Source organism: Symphalangus syndactylus, chromosome 3, assembly GCF_028878055.3.
Source record: "Symphalangus syndactylus isolate Jambi chromosome 3, NHGRI_mSymSyn1-v2.1_pri, whole genome shotgun sequence".
Classification (NCBI taxonomy): domain Eukaryota; kingdom Metazoa; phylum Chordata; class Mammalia; order Primates; family Hylobatidae; genus Symphalangus; species Symphalangus syndactylus.
The window spans coordinates 32,793,628-32,820,877 of record NC_072425.2 but is presented as its reverse complement, the minus strand read 5'-3'; the positions used below and the strand labels follow the sequence as shown (position 1 = coordinate 32,820,877).

At 45.5% G+C, this 27,250-nt stretch overlaps 1 protein-coding gene and 1 pseudogene across 12 annotated transcripts in view; both read right to left on the bottom strand.

Moving 5' to 3' along the window:
* Positions 1-27,250, bottom strand: part of SUSD1 (sushi domain containing 1) — a 180,932-nt gene that overhangs the window by 113,696 nt on the left and 39,986 nt on the right. For 10 of the 12 annotated variants that reach the window (XM_063636090.1, XM_063636092.1, XM_063636091.1 and 7 more), the window contains exons 1-3: positions 25,650-25,907; positions 7,393-7,506; positions 652-807 (exon numbers count right to left, since the gene is read on the bottom strand). In XM_063636090.1, coding sequence (XP_063492160.1) covers positions 652-807; positions 7,393-7,506; positions 25,650-25,752 — 373 coding nt within the window. In that variant the 5' untranslated portion in view covers positions 25,753-25,907. Of the gene's footprint in view, positions 1-651; positions 808-7,392; positions 7,507-25,649; positions 25,908-27,250 lie in introns of those variants that run through there. The other 2 variants (XM_055271447.2, XM_055271452.2) reach the window with 2 other exon arrangements.
* Positions 24,031-24,548, bottom strand: LOC129479022 (large ribosomal subunit protein eL29-like; annotated as a pseudogene).

Genomic DNA, 27,250 nt, shown 5'->3' with positions numbered 1-27,250 from the left:
TTCATTGTCAAAATGATCAGGCCGGGCGCAGTGGCTCATGACTAATCCCAGCACTTTGGGAGGCCGAGGCGGGCAGATCACTTGAGGCCAGGAGTTTGAGACCAGCCTGGCCAATGTGGTGAAACCCCATCTCTACCAAAAATACAAAAACTAGCTGGGCATGGTGGTGCGTGCCTGTAATCCCAGCTACTCAGGAAGCTGAGGCAGGAGAATCGCTTGAACCCAGGAGGCGGAGGTTACAGAGAGTCAAGATTGTGCCACTGCACTCCAGCCTGGGCAACGGAGTGAGACCCTGCCTTAAAAAAAAAAAAAAACAAAAAAAAAAACAGTTCAAACAAAATATTACAATGAAAAAAAAAGGATACTACAATGAACTCCCATAGACCCACATCCCCCCAAGATTCAATCGTTGTTTACATTTTGCCATTTAAAGTAGCTTACAGACTAAAGGAATACTATTATAGCTACATCATCATAACACCCTAGATACCTCAGCATGCATCTCCCAAAATAAGAATATTATCCTATATACCACAATACCATTACCCCATCTAACAAAACTAACATTAATTCCCTAATATTAACAATACACAGCCCAGAGACTGTCCTGCCATCGCCAATTGCCAACACCGCAGCCCCCTTCTTGAGTACCTGTACAAAAGGTGCCATCGTTGGGAATGAATGTCTTGTTGTTGTTTGTGGCTCGATATCCTTCCAGGCAAATGCAATAGAAGCCCCCGGGGATGTTGTGGCAAGATGTGTGGTTCCCACAGACAACAGTGGCTCCAAACTGGCACTCATTTTTATCTGTTGACACACAGACAAGGCACCGGAAGAGCTATCAATCCACACCGACTTCAACAGCCCAGACTGTCCTCCCATGCTATGGACTCAGGAACCAATGTTCTGTGGCCACACCTTAGTGATCTATTTCTCCAGCCTCTTATCCTTTCACGATGCTCCCCAGACTACAGGACCTGGGCCGCTCGTAGTTATGTGCCAGGAGTGTATGAAACCCCAAGAGAAACACAACACCTCAATCTGGCAATCCGTCTGATTTGAAGATGGGGAGAAGAGGGTTCTCTTTGAACTTTTCCAAGCTTAAAAAGATCTTTTCAGAGGCCCACGGAAACAAACCAGCAGAATTCCCCTTTTCCAGTTCAGCCATTCTCATGGTTTTTCATGAAAGCCAGGGTAGGGTGATTTTACAGCCAGTGATTAACTGGAAAATTTCTTCCTTCTGAACTACCAAGAAACACAATGGAATTAGTGCTGCAGCCTCATCCGGAGCAGGGCTAAGGCAGGAGCAGGAACAGCTCATGCTAATGGTCAATGACCTGTGGTGAATAATGTTAGTCCCTCAGTGCAGAGGCCTGGAACATGGATGCTCGATGAGTCCCCAGAAGCTTGCCCAGAGTGTTTTTCATTCAATATTATGACACTGAAAGATGCAAAATGAAAGTAAATCTCCCTCTCATCTCTGCCCTCTAGCTCAGGGGTCAGCAAACTTTTCTCACAGTATCTGTTGCAACAACTCACCTTGCTCATGGGCACGAAAGCAGCCGTAGACAACAGGTAAACTACCAAGCAATGCTATGTTCCAGTAAAACTCCACCTACAGAAACAGGCAGCAGGTCGAACTTGGCCCATGGGCCATAGTTTGCTGACTCTGCCTAACCCTCTAATTTAAGAGGAAACTCCTATGACCAAATTGTGCATCCTTTTAGAGCTGATCTATCCAGTTAGCTTTTTTTGGGAGAAAAATCATCAACTTATGAATTTGTAGCTTGTTTGTTACTTCGTGTTTTATTTCACCAGTGGGCCCCTCATATCCGTTTAATGGCCTCTCACAATTGCACTCAATTCCTGCTCACTCAAAAGTACCCTCCAGAAGATCTGGGTGGTTTTTTTTAATTATTTTTATTTTACAGTCATATGTCACTTAATGATGGGGACACATACTGAGGATTGTGTCATTAGGCAAGTTCATCATTGTGGGAACATCATAGGGTGTATTTACACAAACCTAGATGGCATAGCCAACTACACACTTAGGTTATATGGTAGAGTGTAGTGCTCCTAGGCTAGAAACCTGTATAGCATGTTACTGTACTGAATACCGTAGGCAACTGTAACACAGTGGGAAGTATTTGTGTATCTAAATATATCTAAACATAGAAATGGTACAGTAAAAATACAGTATAAAATATAAAAAACTGATACACCTCTAGAGAGCACTTACCATGAAATGGAACTTGCAGGACTGGAAGCTGCTCTAGGTAAGTCAGTGAGTGAGTGAATAGGAAGGCCTAGAACATTAGGATACACAACTGTAGACTTTTATTTTTATAGAGAGACAGGGTCTCCCTCTGTCACCCAGGCTAAAGTGCACTGGCACGATCATAGCTCACTGCAGCCTTGAACTCCTGGGCTCAAGCAATCCTCTTGCCTCAGCCTCCTGGGGCTAGGAGCAGCTAGCACTATAGGCACAAGCCATCTTGCCCAGCTAATTTCTAGTTTCTAATTGTGGAGATCAGCTCTCACTATGTTGCCCAGGCTAGTCTCAAACTCCTGGCCTTAAGGGATCCTCCCACCTTGGCCTCCCAAAGTGCTCCCAAAGGGATTACAGGTGTGAGCCACCACATCCAGCCTTACTGTAAACTTTCTAAACACTGTACACATAGGCTACACGAAATTTATAAAAGTATCTTTCTTGGCCAGGTGTGTTGGTTCACACCTATAATCCCCAGCACTTTGGGAGGCTGAGGCAGGTGGATCGCCTGAGGTCAGGAGTTCGAGACCAACCTGGTCAACATGGTGAAGCCCCATCTCTACTAAAAATACAAAAATTAGCTGGGCATGGTGGCAGGCACCTGTAATCCCAGCTACACAGGAGGCTGAGGCAGGAGAATTGCTTGAACTCGGGAGGTGGAGGTTGCAGTGAGCTGAGATCATGCCATTGCACTCCAGCATCGGCAACAAGAGTGAAATTCCATCTCAAAAAAAAAAATCAAAAGAAAAAAGTATCTTTCTTGGCCAGATGCAGTGGCTCAAGTCTATAATCCCAGCACTTTGGGAGGCTGAGGCAGGCAGATCACCTGAGGTCAGGAGTTCAAGACCATCCTGGCCAACATGGTGAAACCACATCTCTACTAAAAATACAAAAATTAGCCAGGTGTGGTAGTGCACACCTGTAATCCCAGCTACTTGGGAGGCTGAGGCAAGAGAATCATTTGAACCCAGGAGGTGGAGGTTGCGGTGAGCAGAGATCGCACCATTGCACTCCAGCCGGGGCTACAGAGTTCAAGACCAGCCTGGCCAACATGGTGAGACCTCATCTCTGCAAAAAATAAACAAAATTAGTCTGGTGTTGTGGTATGCCTCTGTAGTCTCAGCTACTTGGAGCCTGAGGTGGAAGGATCACTTGAGCCCAGGAGGCTAACGCTGCAGTGGGCCGAGATCACACCACTGCACTCCAACACAGGTAACAAAGTGAGACCCTAGCTAAAAAAAAAAAAAAATCCTAAGACACAAACACACACACACACAATAGCTTAGGCCTACACAGGGTCAGGATCATAATATCACTGTCTTCCACTTCCACATCTTATCCCACTGGAAGGTCATCAAGGGCAAGAGCATACATGGAGCTGTCATCTCTTATGATAAAAATGCTTTCTTCTGCAACACATCCTGAAGGACCTGCCTGAGGCTGTTTAGTAGTTAGCTTTTTTTAATAAGTAGAAGAAGTACACTCTAAAATAATGATAAAACATATGGCGTAGTAAATGCATAATTCAGTAATATAATCATTTATTCTCATTTTTTTTTTTTATTATACTTTAGGGTTTTAGGGTACATGTGCACAATGTGCAGGTTTGTTACATATGTATTATTCTCATTTTTAAGTATTATATACTATACTTTTTTTTTTTTTTTTTTGAGACAGAGTTTCACTCTTGTCACCCAGGCTGGAGTGCAATGGTGCGATCTCGCCTCCTGGGTGAGATTGAACCTCTGCCTCCTGGGTTCAAGCAATTCTCCTGTCTCAGCCTCCCAAGTAGCTGAGATTACAGGTGCCTGCCACCATGCCCGGCTAATTTTTGTATTTTTAGTAGAGATGGGGTTTCACCACGTTGGACAGGCTGGTCTTGAACTTCTGGCCTCAGGTGATCCTCCTGCCTTGGCCTCCCAAAGTGCTGGGATTACAGGCATGAGCCACCATGCCTGGCCTATGTACTATACATTATTGTATGTGCTATACTTTTCTACAACTGGCAGCACAGTAGGTTTGCTTACACCAGCATCACTACAAACACATAATGCATTGTGTTATAACATTATGACAGCTACGACATCTCTAGGTGATAGGAATTTTTCAGCTCCATTATATAATCTTACGGGCCCACTGTTGTATATTCGGTCTATCATTAACCAAAACATCGTTATATGGCACATGACTGTATTACCTTTGTAAATTTTAATTGGCTTTGGAACATGATTCACCATATTAAAACTATCAGTGGGGCCAGGTGCAGTAGCTCACGCCTGTAATTCCAGCACTTTGGGAGGCCAAGGCAGGCAGATCACTTGAGCCCAGTAGTTCAAGACCAGCCTGGGCCTCACTGGAAGGGACATTTCGGTTTGTAGAGGAGTCTAGACTTCTCAAGACCCTAGGCTTAATACCATGTTATAGCACCTCTGGCACATGTATAACCTCGCCTGCAATCTATGTCTGGCACAGTCTCAGCAGGCCAAGCATGAGGATGCACAGTGACTGCTGTCTGGGAGCAGTACCACATAAATTAATAAAGCCCCTTCCGCCCATTAAGAGGAGTTTCTTTGTTCAAAAATCAAAGGGCAGGGCCAGGTGCGGTGGCTCACACCTGTAATCCCAGTACTTTGGGAGGCCGAGGCAGGCAGATCACCTGAGGTCGGGAGTTCAAGACCAGCCTGGCCAACATGGTGAAACCTCGTCTCTACTAAAAATACAAAAATTAGCCGGGTGTGGTGGTGCCCGCCTGTAATCCTAGCTACTCGGGAGGCTGAGGCAGGAGAATCACTTGAACTCAGGAGGCAGAGGTTGCAGTGAGCCGAGATCGTGCCACCGCACTTCAGCCTGGATGACAGAGGGAGACGCCATCAAAAAAAAAAAAAAAAAAAAGTCAAAGGGCAAGCTAGCATCCATGGGAGGAGGAATTCCTTTGGTAAGGGAACAGAAAAATTTATCCATTCTTCTCAACTTCATTTCTATCTCACTGCTAGCAAGTGCGGGTGAGGAATGGGAGGGTGAGAAGCATTAGGAGAAATTCCCCGTGGAGCCTCAGACTGCAGGGTAGCCAAACTTCTCATGGGTAGAAACCTAAAAAACAAGAGTCAAAGAAGGCTTCACTCCAGCCTGCAGAATGGGCAATGGTTGGTGACTGCAAAAGCTTGTGTCTGCAAAGTGAAAGGTGACTTTTTGAAGACAAGACTCCGTTGGGGTTTTTTTGTTTTGTTTGTTTTTAGTTTCTTTTTTTTATTTTTAAGAGATGGGATCTTACTCTGCCACCCAGACTGGAGTGCAGTGGTGGCCAGGAGCGGTGGCTCATACCTATAATCCCAGCACTTTAGGAAGCTGAGGCAGGAGGGTCACTTGAGCCCAGGAGCTCAAGACCACCCCAGGCAATGTAGTGAGACCCTGTATCTACTAAAAATGAAGAAGAGGAAGAAGAAAAGGAAGAAGAGTAAGAGGAAGAGGAAGAAGGAGAAGGAGAGAGGGAGAAGGAGAAAAGAAAGAAGAGGAGGAGGAGGAAGAAGAAGGAGGAGGAGGAAGGATGGAAGGAAGGAAAAGAAAGGAGAGAGAGAGAGAGAGAAAGAAAGAAAGAAAGAAAGAAAGAAAGAAAGAAAGAAAGAAAGAAAGAAAGAAAGAAAGAAAGAGAAGGAAGAGAAGAAGAAAGAAAAACACTAGCTTAGCTGGGGGTGGCAGCAAGGTTGCAGTGAGCTATGATCATGCCACTGCACTCCAGCCTGGGAAACAGAAAGCCCTTGTCTCTACAAATAAAATAAAGATAAAAATAACTCACTGGCCGGGCACAGTGGCTGACGCCTCTAATCCCAGCACTTTGGGAGGCCAAAGCGGGTAGATCACGAGGTCAGGAGTTCGAGACCAGCCTGAGCAACATGGTGAAACCCAGTCTCTACTAAAAATACAAAAATTAGCTGGGCGTGGTGGCACACGCCTGTAATCCCAGCTACTCAGGAGGCTGAAGCAGGAGAATCACTTGAACCTCGGAGGTGGAGGCTGCAGTGAGCCAAGATCGCAGCACTGCACTCCAGCCTGGGCGACAGAGTAAGACTCCACCTCAAAAAAAAAAAAAAAAAAATACTCACTGAAGCTTTGAACTCCTGGGCTCAAGCCACCCTCCTGCCTCAGCCTCCCAAATACCTGGGAGTACAGGCATGTGCCACCACATGTGGCTAATTTAAAAAAACTTTTTTTAGAGGTGGGAGTCTCACTATGCTGCCCAGGCTGGTCTCAAACTCCTGGCCTCAAGTGATCCTCCCACCTCAACCTTCAGAATAGCTGGGATTACAAGATCGAGCCTCAATGCCTGGCTGTTATTTTTCTTTTGGGAGAAAAAAAGCACACAAAGATATCACAGTAATTCTGTATATAACATCTATCCACAACTGTAAGGTAAAACCATCAATATTTTTAATGCATATAACAAGGTTGCTGGGAGGAAATTGGAAGATTATTGCAACATTTACTACTGTAAGGTTGTTGTGAAAGTCTCCCTCTCTCTGAATTGAGCTTGAACCTAGATATTGTCTGACTGTCATGGCATGGTGGATATCATGGGGCAAAAAATAATTTCAGATGCTTCTAACCTAAAGGGCTTTGAATTCCTGTAAGTCATCTAAGTCCCTAAAAGTATCACAACTACCAAAAATTTGGAGGATGAATTCTGACAGACATAAGACCCAAAGCAACAGTATTTTACCAATTAAACAAAAAGTCCAATGGCAAATTGTTTCGTTTTTCCTCATAGTACTAATATAAATAGTTTTATATCAAAATAACCAGAGAAATTAAGGAATGCAATATTCACTTGAGTTGTGAAGTTAAACTTAAGACTTAAAATAGATGTCAAATTTGTATTAGGTCCCAGAGTTTCCAGAGATTCAAGTTCAATGACCTCTAACATGAGGAATACTATCTTGGAAACACTAGAGAACGAATGTATCCAAACACTAAAACAAAGACTTATTATAATTGACAAAACTTCTTATAATAAAAACATGTGAACAAAATAACAATGTTTTTCCCCAAGGATATCAACTCTTTAATATAAGAGAAGCTTGTTTCTTGGTTCAGCTTTTCAACTTAACCCAGGGTTCAGAACTTACCAACACACTGAGTCCTCCCGTTCCCTACAAATCCATAGTTGCAAATACAGATCTTCTTCCCTTCTCTTTGCTGGCATGTGGCATGTTCATGGCAAGTGGCACAGACATCTAAACCTGAATCATAAATTGTATGTTTCAGAAAAAGAAAAATGGGAGATGAGACACATGTAGTTAGTGGACTTTTACAATGGAGAACCAAAATTTGAAGACCAAAATAACACAGGACACACCTAGTCTCATCCTTAAAAACCTTCAGTGGCTATTTATTTCCCACAGAATAAAGTGCAAATCTCTTCCTCTGTGTGGCAATCAATGTCTTTTTTTGTCCTTTTTTTTTTTTTTTTTTTTGAGACATGGTCTTGCTGTCGCCCAGGCTGGAGTGCAGTGGTACAATCACAGCTCGCTGCAGCCTCAACCTCCTGGGAGAAGGTGAACCTCCCACCTCAGCCTCCCAAGTAGCTGGGACTATAGGCACACATCACCATACCTGGCTAATTTTTTTTTTTCTGTAGACACAGGGTTTTGCCATGTTGCCCAGGCTGGTCTCGAAATCCTGGGCTCTAGCAATCCACCCATCTTGGCCTTCTAAAGTACTGGGATTACAGGCGTGAGCCACCATGCTAGGCCACAGTCAATGCTCTTAGTGATCTCACTCCAGACATACTCCTCCAGCCTCATTGTTTTCAAGCCCCAACCACACATGGTACTTGCCAGATGTCAGAGGCTAACTACTGTTTCCCTAACAGAATATCCACTATCCTACTTGCATGCCACAATCACAATACTCTCTATACCTAAAATGCCTATGCCTTCTTCTCTACCTAGTTAGCACCTATTCATATTTTAAGACCCAGCTTAATGTCACATTCCCTCTGAGGTCTTCCCCATTACTCCATTTTTTTCTTTTTTTGAGGTAGAGTCTGACTCTGTTGCCCAGGTTGAAGTGCAGTGGTATGATCTCAGCTCACTGCAGCCTTGACCTCCCGGGTTCATGCAATTCTCCCCACCTCAACCTCCTAAGTAGCTGGGACTACAGGCGCACGCCACCACACCCATCTAATTTTTGTATTTGCTGTAGAGATGGGATCTCCCTATGTTGTCAAGGCTGGTCTCGAACCACTGAGCTCGAGTGATCCACCGGCCTCAGCCTCCCAAGGAGCTGGGATTATAGGTGTGAGCCAACGCGCCTGGCCCATTCCTCCATTCTTAAGGAAAATTAAATTCATCTTCCTCTGTGCTCCCCTAACACTGGCACATTCCCCTATCGATCATGTTAATGTGTCATTATATTTGGTTCTAGCTTTGTCTTCCAAGCCAGTATTATGAATGAGCCACTCAAGGATAGGGATGATGTCATTTGCCCATATGTTATGATGGCACAGTGCAGACACTCGATATATTTTTATTGACTGCCTGGATAGAGAAATCTGAAATCCTACTTGCTGCAACTCAAAAAGCAAATGGAGTGAGGAGGAACACAGCTGCCTATTACTCTACTCATTTTTTTTTCAAAGAAAAAAATGAATGTGTTTAAGATGACAGTGATATAACAGCCAAGTCCCAGTAGGATGACCAGATCCCAATTATTGAAATAAACAGCAGAATTGTTTGAGGCTAAAACTTCTAAAACATCCAAATCTACCAGATGGTGATATATGGCCCAAGATCAAACAAGAATTTCTACCCAAGGCTATGTGGTATATTGTGTTTCACTCTCAGTGCCTCTGTAATTTCAGGAGCGACCTAGTAAAGAGAATCTTTCTAGCATTGAATTTCATGTTAGTTTTGGCTCCATTATTATCCAGGTAAGACAGCCTAGCCCTTAGGCTGCTCCAGGCATGAAACCAACTGAGACCAGGGATTTCTAAACACTCTAACCATGCTGCTGTTCTGCATGTTTTTTGTTTTGTTTTTGTTGTTGTTGTTGTTGTTGTTTTTGAGACGGAGTCTCACTCTGTCGCCCAGGCTGGAGTGCAGTGGCGCGATCTGGGCTCACTGTAAGCTCCGCCTCCCGGGTTCACGCCATTCTCCTGCCTCAGCCTCTCCAAGTAGCTGGGACTACAGGCGCCCGCCACCACCCCTGGCTAAGTTTTTTTGTATTTTTAGTAGAGACGGGGTTTCACCGTGGTCTCAATCTCCTGACCTTGTGATTCGCCCGCCTCGGCCTCCCAAAGTGCTGGGATTACAAGCGTGAACCACCGCGCCCGGCCTGTTCTGCATGTTTTTTAAAAAAAAATAAAAGATAACACAAAAATAAGACAAACCGCTAATCATCACTAGGTAATGCCAAATTAACCACGGAATATTTACAAAATTTATTGTATCTCAGACCATAAAGACAAATGCAACAAATTCCAAACAAGTAAAAATGTTAAAGGCTAAATTATCTGACCACATAATAATGTAATAAAACTATCAAACAAAACATAAGACTGGCATCCCCAAAAGAAACATACTTGCAAACCACAGAACATTCTCCTAAATAATTCTTAGGACAAAGGGAATATCAAAACTGAAATGTTTAACACTAGGTATAAAAACATATTTACTCCAGAAAATGTAAGTTTTATGTGTTTTTATACGTTAAGAGTATACTTTTATACTTCAATGCGGCCTTTAAAATTTTTACTTTTTTCAAATTTGTTGCATTTTTCTTTATGGTCTGACAGAGAATAAATTTTGTAAATATTCCATGGTTAATTTGGTATTACATAGTGACAATTAATGGTTTTTCTCATTTCTGTGTTATCTCTTATTTTAAAAAAGAACACACAAAACAGCAGCATGGTTGGCGTGTTTGGAAATCTCCCAGTCTCAGTTGGTTTGATGCCTAAAAAAGAGAGAGAAAAGCAGGCAGCCAAAAAAAAAAAAAAAAAAAAAAAGAAACACCAGAATTTTAATACAAGAAGCCTGAAAAAAGGAAAAAATGGGGATTTAGGGATTAGTAAATAAAATTTTAAAGATGTTAAAGAATTAGAAAATATTATCAAATGCACTGGGGGGGAAATTACATAAAAGACTAGGAAGGTATAAACCCTGGGAGAGAAGATGATAGCAGACAAAAGATGCTAACAGTATTTCAGAAAATGAGAATGAGGCCAGGCGGAGTGGCTCACGCCTGTAATCTCAGCACTTTGGGAAGCCAAGGCGAGTGGATCACCTGAGGTCAGGAGTTCAAGACCAGCCTGGCCAACGTTGTGAAACCCCATCTCTACTAAAAATACAAAAATTAGCCAGGCGCAGTGGCGGTCACCTGTCGTCCCAGCTACTCGGGAGGCTGAGGCAAGAGAATCTCTTGAACCTGGAAGGTTGAGGTTGCAGTGAGCTGAGATCATGCCACTGCACTCCAGCCTGGGCAAGAGAGTGAGACTCCATCTCAAAAAATAAAAATGAAGTAGATGAGAAAGAGATGGATGGGCCAGGTACAGTGGCTCATGCCTGTAATCTCAGCACTTTGGGAGGCCTTAATCCCAGAAGTTCAAGATTAATCCTGGGCAACATGATGAGACCTCATCTCTGTTAAAAAAGAAAAAGAGATGGATGCATGGTAATTGCCTTAGCAGAGAAGAAGAACTAAAAGCCAATCCTAGAAAGGCCCAGGAAGCAGAGTCTCTGCAAATTTCAGAAGACAGACATAAGGAATAGGAATGAAAGTTCAAGGAACTGCTTGAAAATACCTTCCAGGAATAGTTAAATGCCCAGATTCCTTCACTGATGCTGCACAAAACAGAACTTTACAACTGGGAGAAAATGAACCAGAAGGCTCCAGATTAGAAGGACAACATGCCAAACTGAAGTGAGGATGAGTCCCCATACCTAAATGTCCATCATATGGGTAAATATATTTAACCATCTTAACACATTAACATTTTAGCACAAAACATTTTAAACCATGTGATCAGTACATTGTCAATTCATAATGACATGCAGGGCCAGGCATTGTGGCTCATGCCTATAAATCCCAGCACTTTGGGAGGCCGAGGCAGGTGGATCACTCGAGGTCAGGAGTTTGAGACCAGCCTGGCCAACATGGCATAACCCTGTCTCTACCAAAAAATACAAAAACATTAGCCAGGCGTGATGGCACACACCAGTAGTCCCAGCTACTCGGGAGGCTAAAGCAGGGGAATCACTTGAACCCTGGAGGCAGAGGTTGCAGTGAGCCAAGATAGCACCACTGCACTCCAGCCTGGGTGACAAAGTGAGGCTTCGTCTCAAAAAAAAAAAAAAAAAATTCATAATGACATGCAACCAAAATCTTGGAAATACTTTCTAAATAATGGATCCTGGGTCAAGTTCAAAAACCCATCTGTGATCAACCCTACAATGATGAACATATGAACATTCTCCCCAATTTAATTTGTAGATAGAACGCAATCTTGGCCAGGCACGGTGGCTCATGCCTGTAATCCCAGCACTTCAGGAGGTCAAGGTGGGGGGATCACCTGAGGTCAGGAGTTTGAGACCAGCCTGGTCAACATGGTGAAACCCCATCTTTACTAAAATACAAAACTTAGCCAGGCTCAGTGGCGTGCGCCTGTAATCCCAACTACTCAGAAGGCTGAAGCAGGAGAATCGCTTGAACCCGGGAGGCGGAGGTTGCAGTGAGCTGAGATTGCGCCACTGCACTCCAGCCTGCGTGACAGAGCAAGACTCTGTCCAAAAAAAAAAAAAAAAAGAATGCAATCTTCTTAAATACCCTAAATCTTGGGTAGTGTTTCAGTTTGGGATGATGAGAAAGTTCTGAAGATGGATGGTAGTGATGGGTGCACAACAATACACAACGTGCCTCTCAATTGCACACTTCAAAATAGCTAAAATGGTAAAGTTTTGCCTTATGTCTGCTTTACCAAAATAGTAAGAAAAAATATTGAAAATTACATTTTTTATTTTAAAAATCAACTTTATTGAGATATAATATGCATACAATAAAACGCCCCCATGTTTAAGTGTGCAGTTTCAGTGGGTTTTAACAAATGTAGACAACCATGAAACAACTGCCTCATGCAAGATGCAGAATATATGATGCACAATTTGCGTCTGATGATAATCTGGTAATATATGGTACACAATCTGATGATAAACATTTGGTTTGTTTTCACTTGGGGGCTAATATCATTAAAGCCTTGATGGCAAAAAAGGGAAACACAAATTTCTATAGGGAAATCATTTTGTGTCTGGATCCCGAATTTCTCATGATGCCATTGAGAGATTGTAGATAGCAGGTACATAGCTTTAGAGAACACATAACTAAAGTAACCCAAGCTAAGGAAGCCTGTAAGAATTTTTCACTGAAAACCAAAGAAGCCCACTATAAGCTACTTCTCCAGTGAACAGACAATATAAACATGCTGTTCAAAGGCTAAAAACCTTAAGTAGACACTGAAATCACACATAAATGTGTGTAGTACAATAATAGACATAAATATGATTCTATTGAAACAATGAAATATGAGAAATTAAGTAATTCAAACTTAAAGCTGTTGGAACTTTAAATTATATCAAGCCTTGAGAGGAATGTGGCTATGCAGTTTGAGTCACAAAGTATACAGCTGTAACTTCTGCCTTTTTTTCTCCCTGTAAATAATTAAGCCCAAATGGCACCAGAGATAAGACCCCCTTAGATCGCTATCTCTCCTCATGGAGTAATAAAGTAATTTTCCTTGGAGTGTAGCAATCTGTAACCAACCAAATTGCTGTGGCATATGCACTGGTCTTGTATGGAAAATGTAATTCTGCTACAATTTCTACATAAATGAAACTGTAACTTCCCCATTTTTGAATGAACACTTATTCATTTGAAGTCAGTGTTTCCCAGTGGCTACCCTCAAGTTTTATGCTTTAATAAACTCTATATGTAATCATACATTCTGAATCTCATTATTTAAGGTTGACAAATGCAAATTTTTAAAATTTTTTTCTTATATACAATACTTGTCTAGGGCAAGGTGCAGTGCTTCACACCTGTAATCTCATCATTTTGGTTTGTTTGTTTGAGACAAGGTCTTACTCTGTCGCCTTTGTCACCCAGGCTGGAGTGCAATGATGTGGCGACAGCTCACTGCAGCCTCGACCTCCTGTGCTCAAGCTATCCTCCTTCCTCAGCCTCCAGAGTAGTTAGGACAACAGGCACATCCCAACACACCTGGCTAATTTTTCATTTTATTTATTTTTTTTTTTTAGAGACAGGATCCCACTATGTTGCCCAGGCTGGTTTCAAGCTCCTGGCCTCAAATAATCCTCCTACCTCAGCCTCCCAAAGTGCCAGCCTGATCAACATAGCAAGACCCCATCTCTACCAAAAAAAAAAAAAAAATTTAATTAGCTGGGCAAGGTGGTGCATACCTGTAATCCCAGCTACTTGTGAAGCTGATGTGGGAGGATCTTTTGAGCTCAAGAGATCAAGGCTGCAGTGAGCTTTGATGGAGCCACTGCACTCCAAACTGGGCAACAGAGCTAGACTGTCTCTTTAAAAATGTTAAAAATAAAATTAAAAAAACTTGTCGTTATAAAGATGTGGAATTTACATAGATCCATTTGCAAAAACTCAGCCAGGCGCGGTGGCTCACGCCTGTAATCCCAGCACTTTGGGAGGCCAAGGAGGGCAGATCACTTGAGGCCAGGAGTTTGAGACCAGCCTGGCCAACATGGTGAAACCCCGTCTCTACAAAAAAATTAGCCAGGCATGGTGGCGGACACCTGTAATCCCAGCTACTCAGGTGGCTGAGGCAAGAGGATCACTTGAACCCGGAAGGCAGAGGTTGCAGTGAGCCAAGACTGTGCCACTGCACTCCAGCCTGGGCAACAGATCAAGACTCTGTCTCAAAAAACAAAACAAACAAAAAAACTTAATATCAGCTGGAAAATGGCTATTTCATGTAACTATTGAGTAAATCTAATAAACATAAAAAATATTAAGAAGCAAAGAGGTGGGACTCACTCAGATAAATTAAAGGAAGTCCAATCTGAATTACTGAAGGATAGAATAGAAAATGTTTTAAAAGAAACTGAATTAAGTTCAAGTTTATTTAATAAATAGTCCCAGACAAACACATGGCCTTAGAGAAAGGCAGCCAGGTATAGGGGGAAGCACTGGACTTGAAAGCTAGTTAGAGCTGGATCCTAAATCTAGCTGAGTTGAATTCACTGTGTGACCTTGAGCACACCACTTAAGCTTTCTGGATCTCAGTTTTTTCATCTTTAAAACAAGGACTTTGGGCTTCTCGAATTTTAAAGTGCATTCAAATCACCTGGGGAGGCTGAGGCAGGAGGGTTGCTTGAGCCCAGGAGTGCAAAGTTACATAAGCTATGATCCTGCCACTGCACTCCAGCCTAGAAAACAGAGTGAGATCTTGTTTCTAAAAAAAAAAGAAAGAAAAAGAAAAGTCATATATCCCATAAATATACACACCTACTATGTACCCATAAAGGTAAAAAAAAATACATACATACTAAAAAAGAAAAATACAAACAAAAAAACACCTGGGCCAGGCACAGTAGCTCATGCCTGTAATCCCAGCACTTTGGGATGCCGAGGCAGGCGGATCATGAAGTCAAGAGATTGAGATCATCCTGGTTAACACGGGGAAACACCATCTCTACTAAAAATACAAAAAATTAGCCGGGTGTGGTGGCCGGTGCCTGTAGTCCCAGTTACTCAGGAGGCTGAGGCAGGAGAATCGCTTGAAGCCGGGAGGCGGAGGTTGCAGTGAGCCGAGATCGCGCCACTGCACTCCAGCCTGGGCGACAGAGTGAAAATCAGTGTCAAAAAAAATAAATAAATAAAAAATACCTGGGGATCTTAACCTTTGTTAAACTGCAGGCTCCAATTCAGTTGGTCTGGGGAGGAGCCCTATATTTTGGATTTCTAAGAAGCTCACAGGTGGATCATATTTTGAGTGGCAGAGGATAAAGAGCACCCCGAAAGTCCTTTCTCCCTAAAGTTCTGACATTTCCTTCTTTTTTATTTTTAACTTTAACTTTTGTGAGTACATAGGTGTATTTATGGGGTAACTGAGATGTTTTGATGCAGGCATGCAATGCGTAGTAATCATGTATTGTAAAATGGGATATCCATCCCTTTCAGTATTTATCCTCTGTATTACAAACAATAGTGATAGTCTTTTAGTTATTTTAAAATATATAATTAAATTATTATTAACTATACTAACCCTGTTGTGGTGTTGTGCTATCAAATACTAGGTCTTTGACACTTTTTTTTTTTTTTTTTGAGACAAGGTCTCACTCTGTCCCCAGGCTGGAGAGCATTGGCACGATCACAGCTCACTGCAACCTCTGCCTTCCAGGCTCAAGCAATTCTCATGTCTCAGCCTCCTGAGTAGCTGGAACCACAGGTGTGCACCACCACACCCGGCTAATTTTTATATTTTTAGCAGAGATGAGCTTTCACCATGTTGGCCAGGCTGGTCTTGAACTCCTGACCTCAAGCAATCCACCCTCCTCAGCCTCCCAAAGTCTTGGGATTACAAGTGTGAGCTACCACACCTGGCATACACTTCATTCTTAGGGTACCTGTTTTAATGACCCATTAAGAGTCATTTATTTAGATGAGATACACACATCAAAAAGAAAGGAAAGAAAGAGAGAGAGAAAAAGAGAGAGAAAGACCAAGAAAGAAAGAAAGAAAGAAAGAAAGAAAGAAAGAAAGAAAGAAAGAAAGAAAGAAAGAAAGAAGAAAGAAAGAGAGAGGGAAGGAGGGAGGGAGGGAGAGAGGGAGGAAGGAAGGAAGGAAGGAAGGAAGGAAGGAAGGAAGGAAGGAAGAAAGAAAGAAAGAGAGAGAGAGAGAGAGAGAGAAAGAAAGAAAGGAAAGAAAGAAAGAAAAAGAAATTTAGCATAAGTATAACCCCAAAGACAGTACCTGGCATGCAGTAGAATTTGGCTCAATACATGTTTGTTCCCCACACCAGCCAAAAAACCTAAGATGGGTTCCAGGCTACCAAGGCTTCTCAGACTATCTGCAGATGAGAAGGTGGTTTCCAAAGAAATACAGGCAGGGGTGCTTATTATTCAGCCATGATTAGCCTATTCTGCAGGACTTTGCAGGACAACTCTCTGACCACACGGGTCCACTGTTCCACAGCCTGAGGGTCAGTTAAGAATCACCTGGAGATGGAGTGACTAACTTGTCCTAGTTTTAATACAAAAAGTCCTGTGTCCCAGGAAACCCCTCAATTCTGTGCAAACCAAGACAGCTGGTCATGCTTCCTGGAGATCCTGTTAAAACACAGTGTCCCCAAAGATTCTGATTCAGTAGGGGAGAGGCAGGGCCTGAGAATCTGCGTTTCTAAACTGCTCCCAGGTGGACCACACAGAGAGGAGCACTGCCAGACTAGCTCAACCTCAACCTCAGGGACTGGAGTCAGAATCCTGGGGAAAGAAAAGGCAATACTGAAAGAAGTCTTTCACCAAGTCTCGATTGCCACATAGCACAGCTGTGGGACAAATGTAATAGAATAACCCAAGGGAGAGGAATTCTCCAGCCCAGAGAAAGATCACTAGGGCTTTGCTACGATCTGAGGGAGAGCTGTGTCGGGGGCGCTCGGTACCCATGTCGAGGATGGCTTTAGTTCTGTCGTCAGCATACTCAGGGCCTGAAAGCAGAGAGGTGGTTGCCATGTAGTAACCAAGGGAACGACTGCAGAGGTGAGGGACCCCGAGGGACGTCTAGAATTACTGGCAGAGAAAGAGGAAAGTTGAAGAACCCAAAATCTAAAAGGAGAGAAAGCCTGACAAGTGTTCTTTGTTACTATTACCATATCCCCCAGCTAAGCCTGCTGAGCTAGCTTCACTACCCGTCCCAGCTCTGCAGTGACTACCCCAGCTAAAACTACACCTAACAATGAGAGGGTGAGACAGGTTTTGGTGTCTCAACCAGAGTCAGGGTTGGAGTCCTGATCCTTAGTTATGTGATTTTAGCAAGTTAAACTGTCAGTTCTCCAATTTTTTTTTTGTCTCCCTCTTTCACCCAGGCTGGAGTGCAGTGGCACAATCATGGTTCACTGCAGCCTCGACCTCCCAGGCTCAGGCGAGTCTCCCACCTCAGCCTCCCGAGCACCTGCTGGGACCACAGGCATGCACCACCACGCCCAGCTAATTTTTTATTATTATTATTTTGTAGACACGGGATCTCCCTATGTTGCCCAGACTGGTCTCGAACTCCTGGGCTCAATCGATAGTTCTGCTACAGTCTCCCAAAGTGCTAGGATCACAGGCATGAGCCACTGTGCTCAGCTAGGTCTCTAACTGTAATCCATGAGATGAAGATGTTGTGGTCAAGATTAAGTGAGAAATAGGCCGGGCGCAGTGGCTCACGCTTGTAATCCCAGCACTTTGGGAGGCCGAGGCGGGCGGATCACGAGGTCAGGAGATCGAGACCACGGTGAAACCCCGTCTCTACCAAAAATACAAAAAATTAGCCGGGCGTGGTGGCGGGCGCCTGTAGTCCCAGCTACTCGGAGAGGCTGAGGCAGGAGAATGGCGTGAACCCGGGAGGCGGAGCTTGCAGTGAGCCAAGACTGCGCCATTGCACTCCAGCCTGGGCGACAGAGCGAGACTCCGTCTCAAAAAAAAAAAAAAAAAAAAAAAGATTAAATGAGAAATATAAATGCTGTATGAAGTGTAAAGCAATATGCAAATATGAGACAATTGACATGAATATTTATATCCATTTCCACAGATTTTGTTATTATTGTTAGAAACAGTCTGCAAGATGCAGTGCCTGGTATTTGGCATGGTGGTTACAAGCGCTTGGGTTAGTTACAATCCTAGCTATGCCACTTACTAGCTGTGTAATCCTTGGTGATCTCTGTGCCTCAGTGTCCTGTAAATCTGTAAAATGAGAATAACAATAAACCTACTTTATATGGTTGTTGTGAGGATTAAAAAGTAAATGAGTGTATATTAGTCTGTCTTCATGCTGCTGATAGACATACCTGAGACTGGGTAATTTATAAAGAAAACGAGGTTTAATGGACTCACAGTTGCAAGTGGCTGGGGAAGCCTCACAATCATGGCAGAAGGCAAAAGGCATGTGTTATACAGCAGCAGCAAGACAGAATGAGGGACAGGTGAAAGGAGAAACCCCTGATAAAACCATCAGATCTCGTGAGACTTATTCACTCCCACGAGAACAGTACGGGGGAAACCTCCCCCATGATTGAATTGTCTCTCACCGGGTTCCTCTCACAACACATAGGAATTATGGGAGCTACAATTCAAGATGAGATTTGGGTAGGGATACAGCCAAACCATATCAATGAGTTAATACATGAAAAGCAATTAAAATGTGTTAGACATTGTTACAACAATGAATAATGTTAATGAATAAAAGAAGGTACTAACACTGGTGGTTGGCTAGCCAACTCCCAATTACACCAATGGGAAGAGTGACGGAGAAATGCACTGATGCAAAAATCAAGAGCAATATCTTTGTGCATTCAGGTGTCTACCCATTGATGGGCTGATATCCCAGAAACCATAATATTCAAATTTACATAATCACTCCCTGTCTTCGCCACATCTCCCCAGCCTTCTGGGTAACAGCTGACTCAGAAGTTGAAAGTTCAGCTGCTCACCTTTTCAGCCCTGCCCACCTCTCCTTCCTCTCCACTGCAGCCAAGTAAAGCTGCAACTCAGGATGGGAGGGAGGCTGCCAGCCTCTGAGAACCACTCTCACTCACAATACACGAGCAACAACTTCAGTGTACTTCTGAGACATTAGCCGATGGACTTTAATAGCACAGTAAAGAGATGTTCACAGTCAAGGGAAGAAGGTAGTTTAAAAGCACAAATGCAGGCCAAGCACAATGGCTCACACCTGTAATCCCAGCACTTTGGGAGATTGAGATGGGAGGATCACTTGAGCCCAGGAGTTCATGATTAGCCTGGCCAACAATCTAGACCACATCTCTAAAAACCCAACAGCAACAATAACAAAAAAGCACAAATGCAGTGCTTCAATTCTAAATCTGCTTTTAACCTAACTCTCAACCATTCACAGTCAGACCAAACAAATCCACTGCACAACCTTCCTGAGATTCTGTCTGTCAAATTTGGAAAGACAGATCAAACAATGGGAGGAAATAAGCCAACGGGGCCCAAAACTCAAGAAGAAAAAGCATTCCCAAGTGGTCTCTAACACTATATAAAATTGCATTGCTCTTAAGAGATTGCACCAAATTCCAGAGGTGGAAAGAATCTGAGAAATCTCATGTTCTCTCCTTTCCAACATTCCTGACAAAAAAAAAATCCAGAAATGAAAACACAGACTCTGCTTTAAATCCCTGCAAGACAGAGAGCACTCTACTCTCTCCAGCAATGTAATATTTGCAGGGCTATTCAAACTGTCATGTATTTCCCACACCCACCCAAATTTCAGACTGACGTTCTCCATCAAGAACTCTCACTTGGGCTGGTCCAAAGATAGTGAGTTATCTCAGTTGATTGTTGACAGTCAGTTACAGATCAAACTTCTCATTCTACTCTTTCCCCCTTCTTACTACTGTACTTGACTAGTCAAAAAAAAATCAAAAAACAAACAACAAAAAAAGAACTCTCAAGCTTTCCTCATAAAAAATGGCTCATACGACCCAATCCTGTTCACTTTCTGGTGTGACCAAGATCAACCAGCAGTGGGGCCCCCACACCTGGCCTCAGGACCAGAAACCAACCCACACTGAGTGCCATTCATTTACGCCACACCCTACGGTTCATGTCAGGCAGTCACTCACTTAACCCCTACTGGTTCTTTTCACACCTGTCTCACACCTGACTCATCCTCCAGAAGGGTGTACCCTTTTTTTTTTGAGATGGAGTTTCACTCTTGTTGCCCAGGCTGGAGTACAATAGCACAATCTCGGCTCACTGCAACCTCCACCTCCCAGGTTCAGGCTATTCTCCTGTCTCAGCCTCCTGAGTAGCTGGGATTACAGGTGTGCGTCACCATGCCCCGCTAATTTTTGCATTTTTAGTAGAGATGGGGTTTCTCCATGTTGGTCAGGCTGGTCTTGAACTCCTGACCTCAGGTGATCCATCCGCCCCGGTCTCTCAAAGTGCTGGGATTATAGGCGTGAGCCACCATGCCAAGCTGAGTGTATCCTTTTTCTTAATCTTTGCAATTCATTTTCCCTCTCTCTTCTGCAGAGCTGAGGCCAACAGACTACTTGCGATTTTGAGCTACAGAGACCTAGCATCCCATTTTAGGATTTGACCAGAAGACCAAGAATACACCCAGGACCAAGTCCCTGGAGGTGGAAGACAGGCCATGGTGGGCATCTTCAACTCTAATCCTGTGCCCTTTATTTTAAGTAACTTTAAATCACTCCAAAACAATCCACTCACTCTATTTCTCTTCTTTCCTCCTGTGGCTCACCCTGAATAGTGAATGTGCTGCTGTGATTCATGAAGACAGAGGGAAGATCAAGCATGAAATGCATGATGAGTCAAGTCAGGTGACCTTTGTATACAGCAAGAACAACTTCCTGACCCCCAGCCAGGCCTGAGCCAACAGGCCCGACTCCAGCAACAAATGCCAGAGAAAGGTTAAGAAACAGGACTAACTGGTTCTACCCCTCCTCGCCCATTCCTACCCTCTGGACTCCCCTGGGCCCTGCACCCCACCCAGCCACCAACACCCTCCTGCCATATCAATTACGTGAAACACACTTTCTGTACACTCAGGTCATCTGACTTCAGCTCTCCTCCCCAAAACATCTTTGATGCCAATTAATGTCATTCAGCCCATGTTGCCAGTGACAGACCGAATACACAAATGGACAATGGCCAGATCATATATAGATATATATATATATAGAGAGAGAGAGAGAGAGAGAGAGACAGTCTTGCTCTGTCACCTAGGCTGGAGTGCAGTGACATGATCTCGGCTCACTGCAACCTCTGCCTCCCAGGTTCAAGCGACTCTCCTGCCTCAGCCTCTGGAGTAGCTAGGATTACAAGTGCCCACCACCAGGCCCGGCCAATTTTTTTTGTATTTTTAGTAGAGATGGGGTTTCACCATGTTGGCCAGGCTGGTCTCAAACTCCCGACCCCAAGTGATCTGCCCACCTCGGCTTCCCAAAATGTTGGGATTATAGGCGTGAGCCACCGCACCCGGCCCATATATTAAAATAGAATTCTAACCCACAATCTGCAGCAATCATTCCAGGAACTCTGTAGCAATCAGCCCCAAATGGTCAGGCCTTAATCAGTAATGGCCAGCTACACTAATTTTTGCCCCCAATTCCAACTTGGGACTAACCAGAAAAGCCAGATATGGCCCTCTCACCAATCACATGGCATGCATGCTGCTAGGAAACTTCTCCAGCTGGGCATACCTGAACCACCACCACCCCCCAACCCCCTTCCTTTTTCTACTGTAAAACTTTTCCACCCCCGGCCTATCTTTGAGTCTCTGTCAAATGGAAGTGATGATGGCTGACTCCCTTGTCACAGCAAGCCCTGAATAAATAGCCTTTGCTTATTCTTGTTTGGATGGTATTCATTTATTTGCATACCAGATTCCTAATACGAGCCACTGTCCCTACCCACAAGGAGCTCTTAGTTTAGTAAACAATCACACTGCAATATGGTATAAGTGTACAACCAAGGCATGGAATATGGTATTACTGGTGCTGTAAAGAGAAGCGGATAGCGGCAACGGACTTCCTAGGAGGAGTGAGGACACCCAGGCTTGCTTTGAAATATGAATAGCACTCACTAAGTAGCCCGCCATGGGAGAAGGGAAACACAGTTCTCTAATCTTCTTCCTCGTCCCCCCCTTTCAGAAACTAACCTCTCCCACTTACTGCCCAAGTTTAATTTTTGACCTGCTCCATCCATTAACTATCTCATTTATTTTTGCCTTTTCAATTTTCCCCTCTCTACTAAATAATACCCCTCAGTCTAAAATATGTTTGAGTCTGTTTTGCATTCTCTAAAAATCTTGGACTGACTTGACCAGCCCAAATGAATGCTACCTTTGTTTTCCTTCTAATTTCTTTAAAGAGTATCTACTCCGAGGCCAGGAGCAGTGGCTTATGCCTGTAATCCCAGCAATTTGGGAGGCTGAGGCGGGCAGATCACTTGAGGTTAGGAGTTCGAGACCAGCCTGGCCAACATGGTGAAACCTCGTCTCTACTAAAAATACAAAAATGTGCTAGGCGTGGTGGCGCATATCTGTAATCCCAGCTACTTGGGAAGCTGAGGTGGGAGGATTTCTTGAACCCGGGAGGCAGAGGTTGAGCAAGCGAGATCACGTCACTGAACTCCATCCAGCCTGGGCAACAGAGAGAGATTGTCTCAAAAAAAAAAAAAAAGAGTGTCTACTCCGTAACCAAGTTCTCTGCCCTCAATCTAGAGCCCTCACATCTAGCTCTCATCCTTTCCTCTCTGCTAGCTCTGGGTCTCCAATGACCAGATCCATCAAATTCAAAGCCTTTTACTCAACCTCCACCTCTCGGCTTCCCATCTCCTAGTTTCCTTGACTAAACGAGCCCAGTCTTTCTCCATCCTACCCGGATGCTGCTTCTTCCTTCTAGACTTGCATCTACCATCGAAACTCCAAGAATCCTCTCCAAGAATCTGTCCTTCATCCTACCAATCTTGTCAACCTCAAGGTTTCAAGCAACCATCAAGTCTATTGATTTCATCTCTCCAAATCCATAACAGCACCTCAAATTCAGGATATCCAAAACAACTAATCATCTTTCTTTTCAAATCTTTCTCCTCCCATAGAAACATATACCAAGTCACCCAGCCCCCAAGCCTTAGTGTCATCTTTCCCCTTCTGTTCCCTTGCACCTTCACATCTGTTATTAAATCCTTCCTTCCAGTCCATTTCCACCTTACTGTCTACATTCAGTCCGTTTCTCCTGTCATTACTGTGGGCCCAGTCCTCAGAACTTCCAGGCCAGGTTTGCAACAACTTCCTCAATGGGCTTGTCCAAGCCTCCAGTCTTTCCCTACATTGTCCACTGTCAGGAAACCTGCCCTTCATAAAACCAGGTTCTCCAAGGTTGAACATGAAGGGAGAATGTCTACATAAGGAGAGGAGGCTCAACCGGGAAGCCTTGACTTCTGTTTCCCCAAATTCACCCCAAAACCTTTAGTTACAGATGACCTTATGTAGCTACTAGCTGCGTTCAGCCATCTTAGCCTAACAATTCAATGGGACCACACTGGACAGTTTCCTACCTTAGAGAGATCACAGGAAGATCCTGAAATAGACGCAAGCATCTACAAGTCCTATGCGCACTGTCCTGGGAGATGAGCCAAGGAAGGAATCTTAACCAGGGTACCTAATATTACAAAAATGGCCACTCCAGAAGATCGAGCCATTGAAATACCCACCAGGCATGGTAAAAGTCCCAAGGCAAAGAGAATGGGGGTGGGGGCAGCAGGCAAGAATCTCAACCACAAATCCCCCTGTGTCTCATCACATGGAAATTTCCTTCCACTTCAGGATCAGTGTTTGGTTTTAGTAAGGAAGATGGGGGTTCCTTAGACCGTTTTTTTCCCCCCGCCTCAAGTTTATTTATACAAATAGCAAAGGAGGACATCAGCCCCATGCAGATAGCAGTCCAAGGGGGACAATCCTTCTGTCCCCACGTTGGCAGACAGAGATCTCTACTCTGAAGCCTTTGTAGGGGCCTGGGCTCCTTTGGGAGTCTGAGCTGGAACTGAAGCTGGAGCTGCAGCCTGAGCCTTGGTTTGATCCTTGACCTTGGTCTTTGGCTGGCACAGCCTGAGCCCCGTGGCAATGTGAGCACGAGCACGCTTCCCAAGCTTGAGGCGGGCAATGTAGGCAAGAGCTGACACCCTTTGGAATCTTGGGCTTAACCTCCTTGGGGTTTATGAGGGCAAGGCCTCAGCACATGCACTCATGGCCTCAGCACTGTCACCCTGCATCTTGTTTAGGCCCTTCTTGTTGTGCTTCTTGGCAAAGCGCATGTTTGTCAGGAACTTGGGGTCCACCCCTTTAAAAGATTCGTATCTTTGTGATCCGGGTTTCTTGATGCCGTTTCTGTGCCATTTTCGGGACTGGTTGTGTGTGGTGTGGTGCTTGGATTTGGCCATGTCTGCACCATAACCTGTGGCTTCCGAAGCACCTAGAACTGGCTAGACCCACTTTTCTTGTCACTCCCTGAAACAGCTTCCAGTGGCTTCCAGGCACAGCTAAGTCCAAAGGCTTAGGTCTGCCAATCAAGGCACTCTGCCCTCTGCCTTTGGTGCCTCCGCGTGCTTCCTTCCCTTCTCCCCCAGGCCTGAATTCTGAAGGAATTCATTCATTCTACATATATTTGTGGAGAGGTGGCAGTGCCTTCTGCTATGAGCTGGGATACCTTTTCCACATTTTCTCATATCCAAATATGACCAATCATTGATGGCCCAGCTCAAGGGTCACCACCGATTCCCCTTTCCCTGCCCTCACCACCCACACCTTCTCAGAGCACTCATGGCATTCTGCCTTGTATTACAGTTATGTGGATGAATGTCACCTCCCCTGCGTGTCTGAATCCTCTGTGTAATTCCTACTCCCCTCAACATTGCATTTTGCAGAGGAGGAAAAACAACTCCCTCGATCGCTTGGAAATAGAACATTTGCTGGTCTAAATCCTCCAGACAATGAGCTCCACGAGGGCCCGCCCGCACTGCCCGCCCTCATCGCGCACAGGGAAGCTGTTCAAGGGCCATCTGTTGAATGAATGAGTGAATTAATGGCTTCATTCCTGTACTCTTCCTTAAGCGTCTTTCTCACCATATTTAGCATCCGGCTCTCTAACAACGTGCAAAAATTAAAAGTGGAAAGAAAATTGCTTCGGGTCAAAAATGTGTCATGCAAAAGCCACCGCAGAGCCGGAAGCGTGACAGCGCCGCAGAACGCCCTGGCCTCCCCGCCCTTCCCCGGGCGCCGCCCTGCCCGGGTCCGCGCTCGCGCCCAGCCCCCACCCCGCCTCCTGGGCAGTGGAGGTCCCTGGGGGCCCGGCCAGGCCGCCTTAAAACCTGCGTCCCCCGGCGACGCGGGTCAGGCAGGGGCAGGGAAGCCCGGCGGGGAGCTCCCCCCGCTTCTCTGAGCTCCTCCTTGCCGACCTCCAACGGCCGGCGCGGGCCCCACCTGCGCCCCACGCCTCGGCACCGCGCCGGCCCGGCCCAGGGGCGGGGAAGCGCCCGTGCTCCCAGAGTCCTCGAGGCCCAGCCGGGGGCCCCGCCGGCCGCCCGTGCCCGTCCCAGCCCGCACTCACCGTCGGCGCCCGGCGCTCCCGCAGCGCCGCGGGCCAGGCCGAGCAGCAGCAACAGCGGCAGCAGGCGGCGAGACGGGCCCGCATCCCAGGGCCCCCGGCCCATGCCGCCTCCCGTCCCTCCCGGCGCGCCTGCGGCTCCTCCCGGGGCCCTCGGGGCGCAGAGATAAAGCTACAGGCGCCGCGGGGAGGGGACCAGCCGGCGGCTTCCGGCGCCGCCGAGGGAAGCGGGGGGCGCTGCGGGGTCCCGGGGAGGCCGCAGGGCGCGGGTCCTTCCTCCTGTCCGGGCCTGGGCTTGGGACACGCCCGTTCCGCGTCCGTCTCTGGCTCCGCGCGTTCACTACTTCGCGCACCTGCTGCCCTCTCGCCGCTCACATTCATTCGCAAAGGGGGACAGACACTCATCAGATAATGACACAGCTGGACGCAGAGCCCCGGAGAGTGCTGGGGAGGAAATGCTGCGGGGGATTCAAGCCACTCGAGGGCTCAAGGAGGCACCCCCGGGGAGAGGGGTGAGGGGAGCAAGGGGCAGAAATCTTCCAGGACGTGAAAGGGAGCTGGATGAGGTGACCGCAGCGCAAGGCCGAGATGAGAGGTCGGAAGACGCAGGCCCAGGCCACCCAGGGGCGACATACTCGACCAGGTGACACCTGGTCACCTGGTGTGAGAGAGAGTAGGGCTGTGATGGAGGGAGGGGTGGCATCAGTCCTCGCTGCTCTGAGGACACCCAGCTTGGGATGGGCTGATGCCAACCCCTACCTCCATCACAGCCGTACTCATCCCCAGGGAGGGAGTAAATCAAGACCCAAGGATGAGAAGGACTTTGGGGAGGAATCTGAAAGGGAGTTTGTTGTAGAAATGGGGAATGGGGACCTAGAGTGGGAGCAGAGGGTTGGAGAGAGGCGTTGAGCTGCAGAGGGAAGTTAGCCCTCCTAACCCAAGTGATGGAGGTCGCTGGGAAACTGTCACAGTTTTAAGCAGTGAATGACTTCATCACTGACACATCTCTGTCTGTTCTGTGGCATTGGGATTGGGGTTGGGATTGGGATGTGGAAGGCAGAGAGTCCAGCCCGGAGTTGCTGCAGGAATTAGGCAATAGAAGACATGTCCTGGCCCGGTGCGGTGGCTCACGCCTGTAATCCTAACACTTTGGGAGGTCGAGGTGGGTGGATCACTTGAGGTCAGGAGCTCGAGACCAGCCTGGCCAACTTGGTGAAACCCCATCTCTACTGAAAAAAAAAAATAGGTGGGCATGGTGGCAGGCACCTGTAATCCCAGCTACTCGGAAAGCTGAGGCGAGAGAATCGCTTGAACCCAGGAGGCGGAGGTTGAAGTGAGCCGAGCTCGCACCACTGCACTCCGGACTGGGCGACAGAGTGAGACTCCATATACAGATAGATGATAGATAGATAGATGATAGATAGATAGATAGATAGATAGATAGATAGATAGATAGATAGATGATAGATGATAGATAGATAGATAGATGATAGATAGATAGATAGATAGATAGATAGATAGATAGATAGATAATGTCCTGCAGCTGGGCATTGACAAATGAGTGTGAAGAGGGCAGTGTTTAAGAGTGGAATCCACTAGGTTTT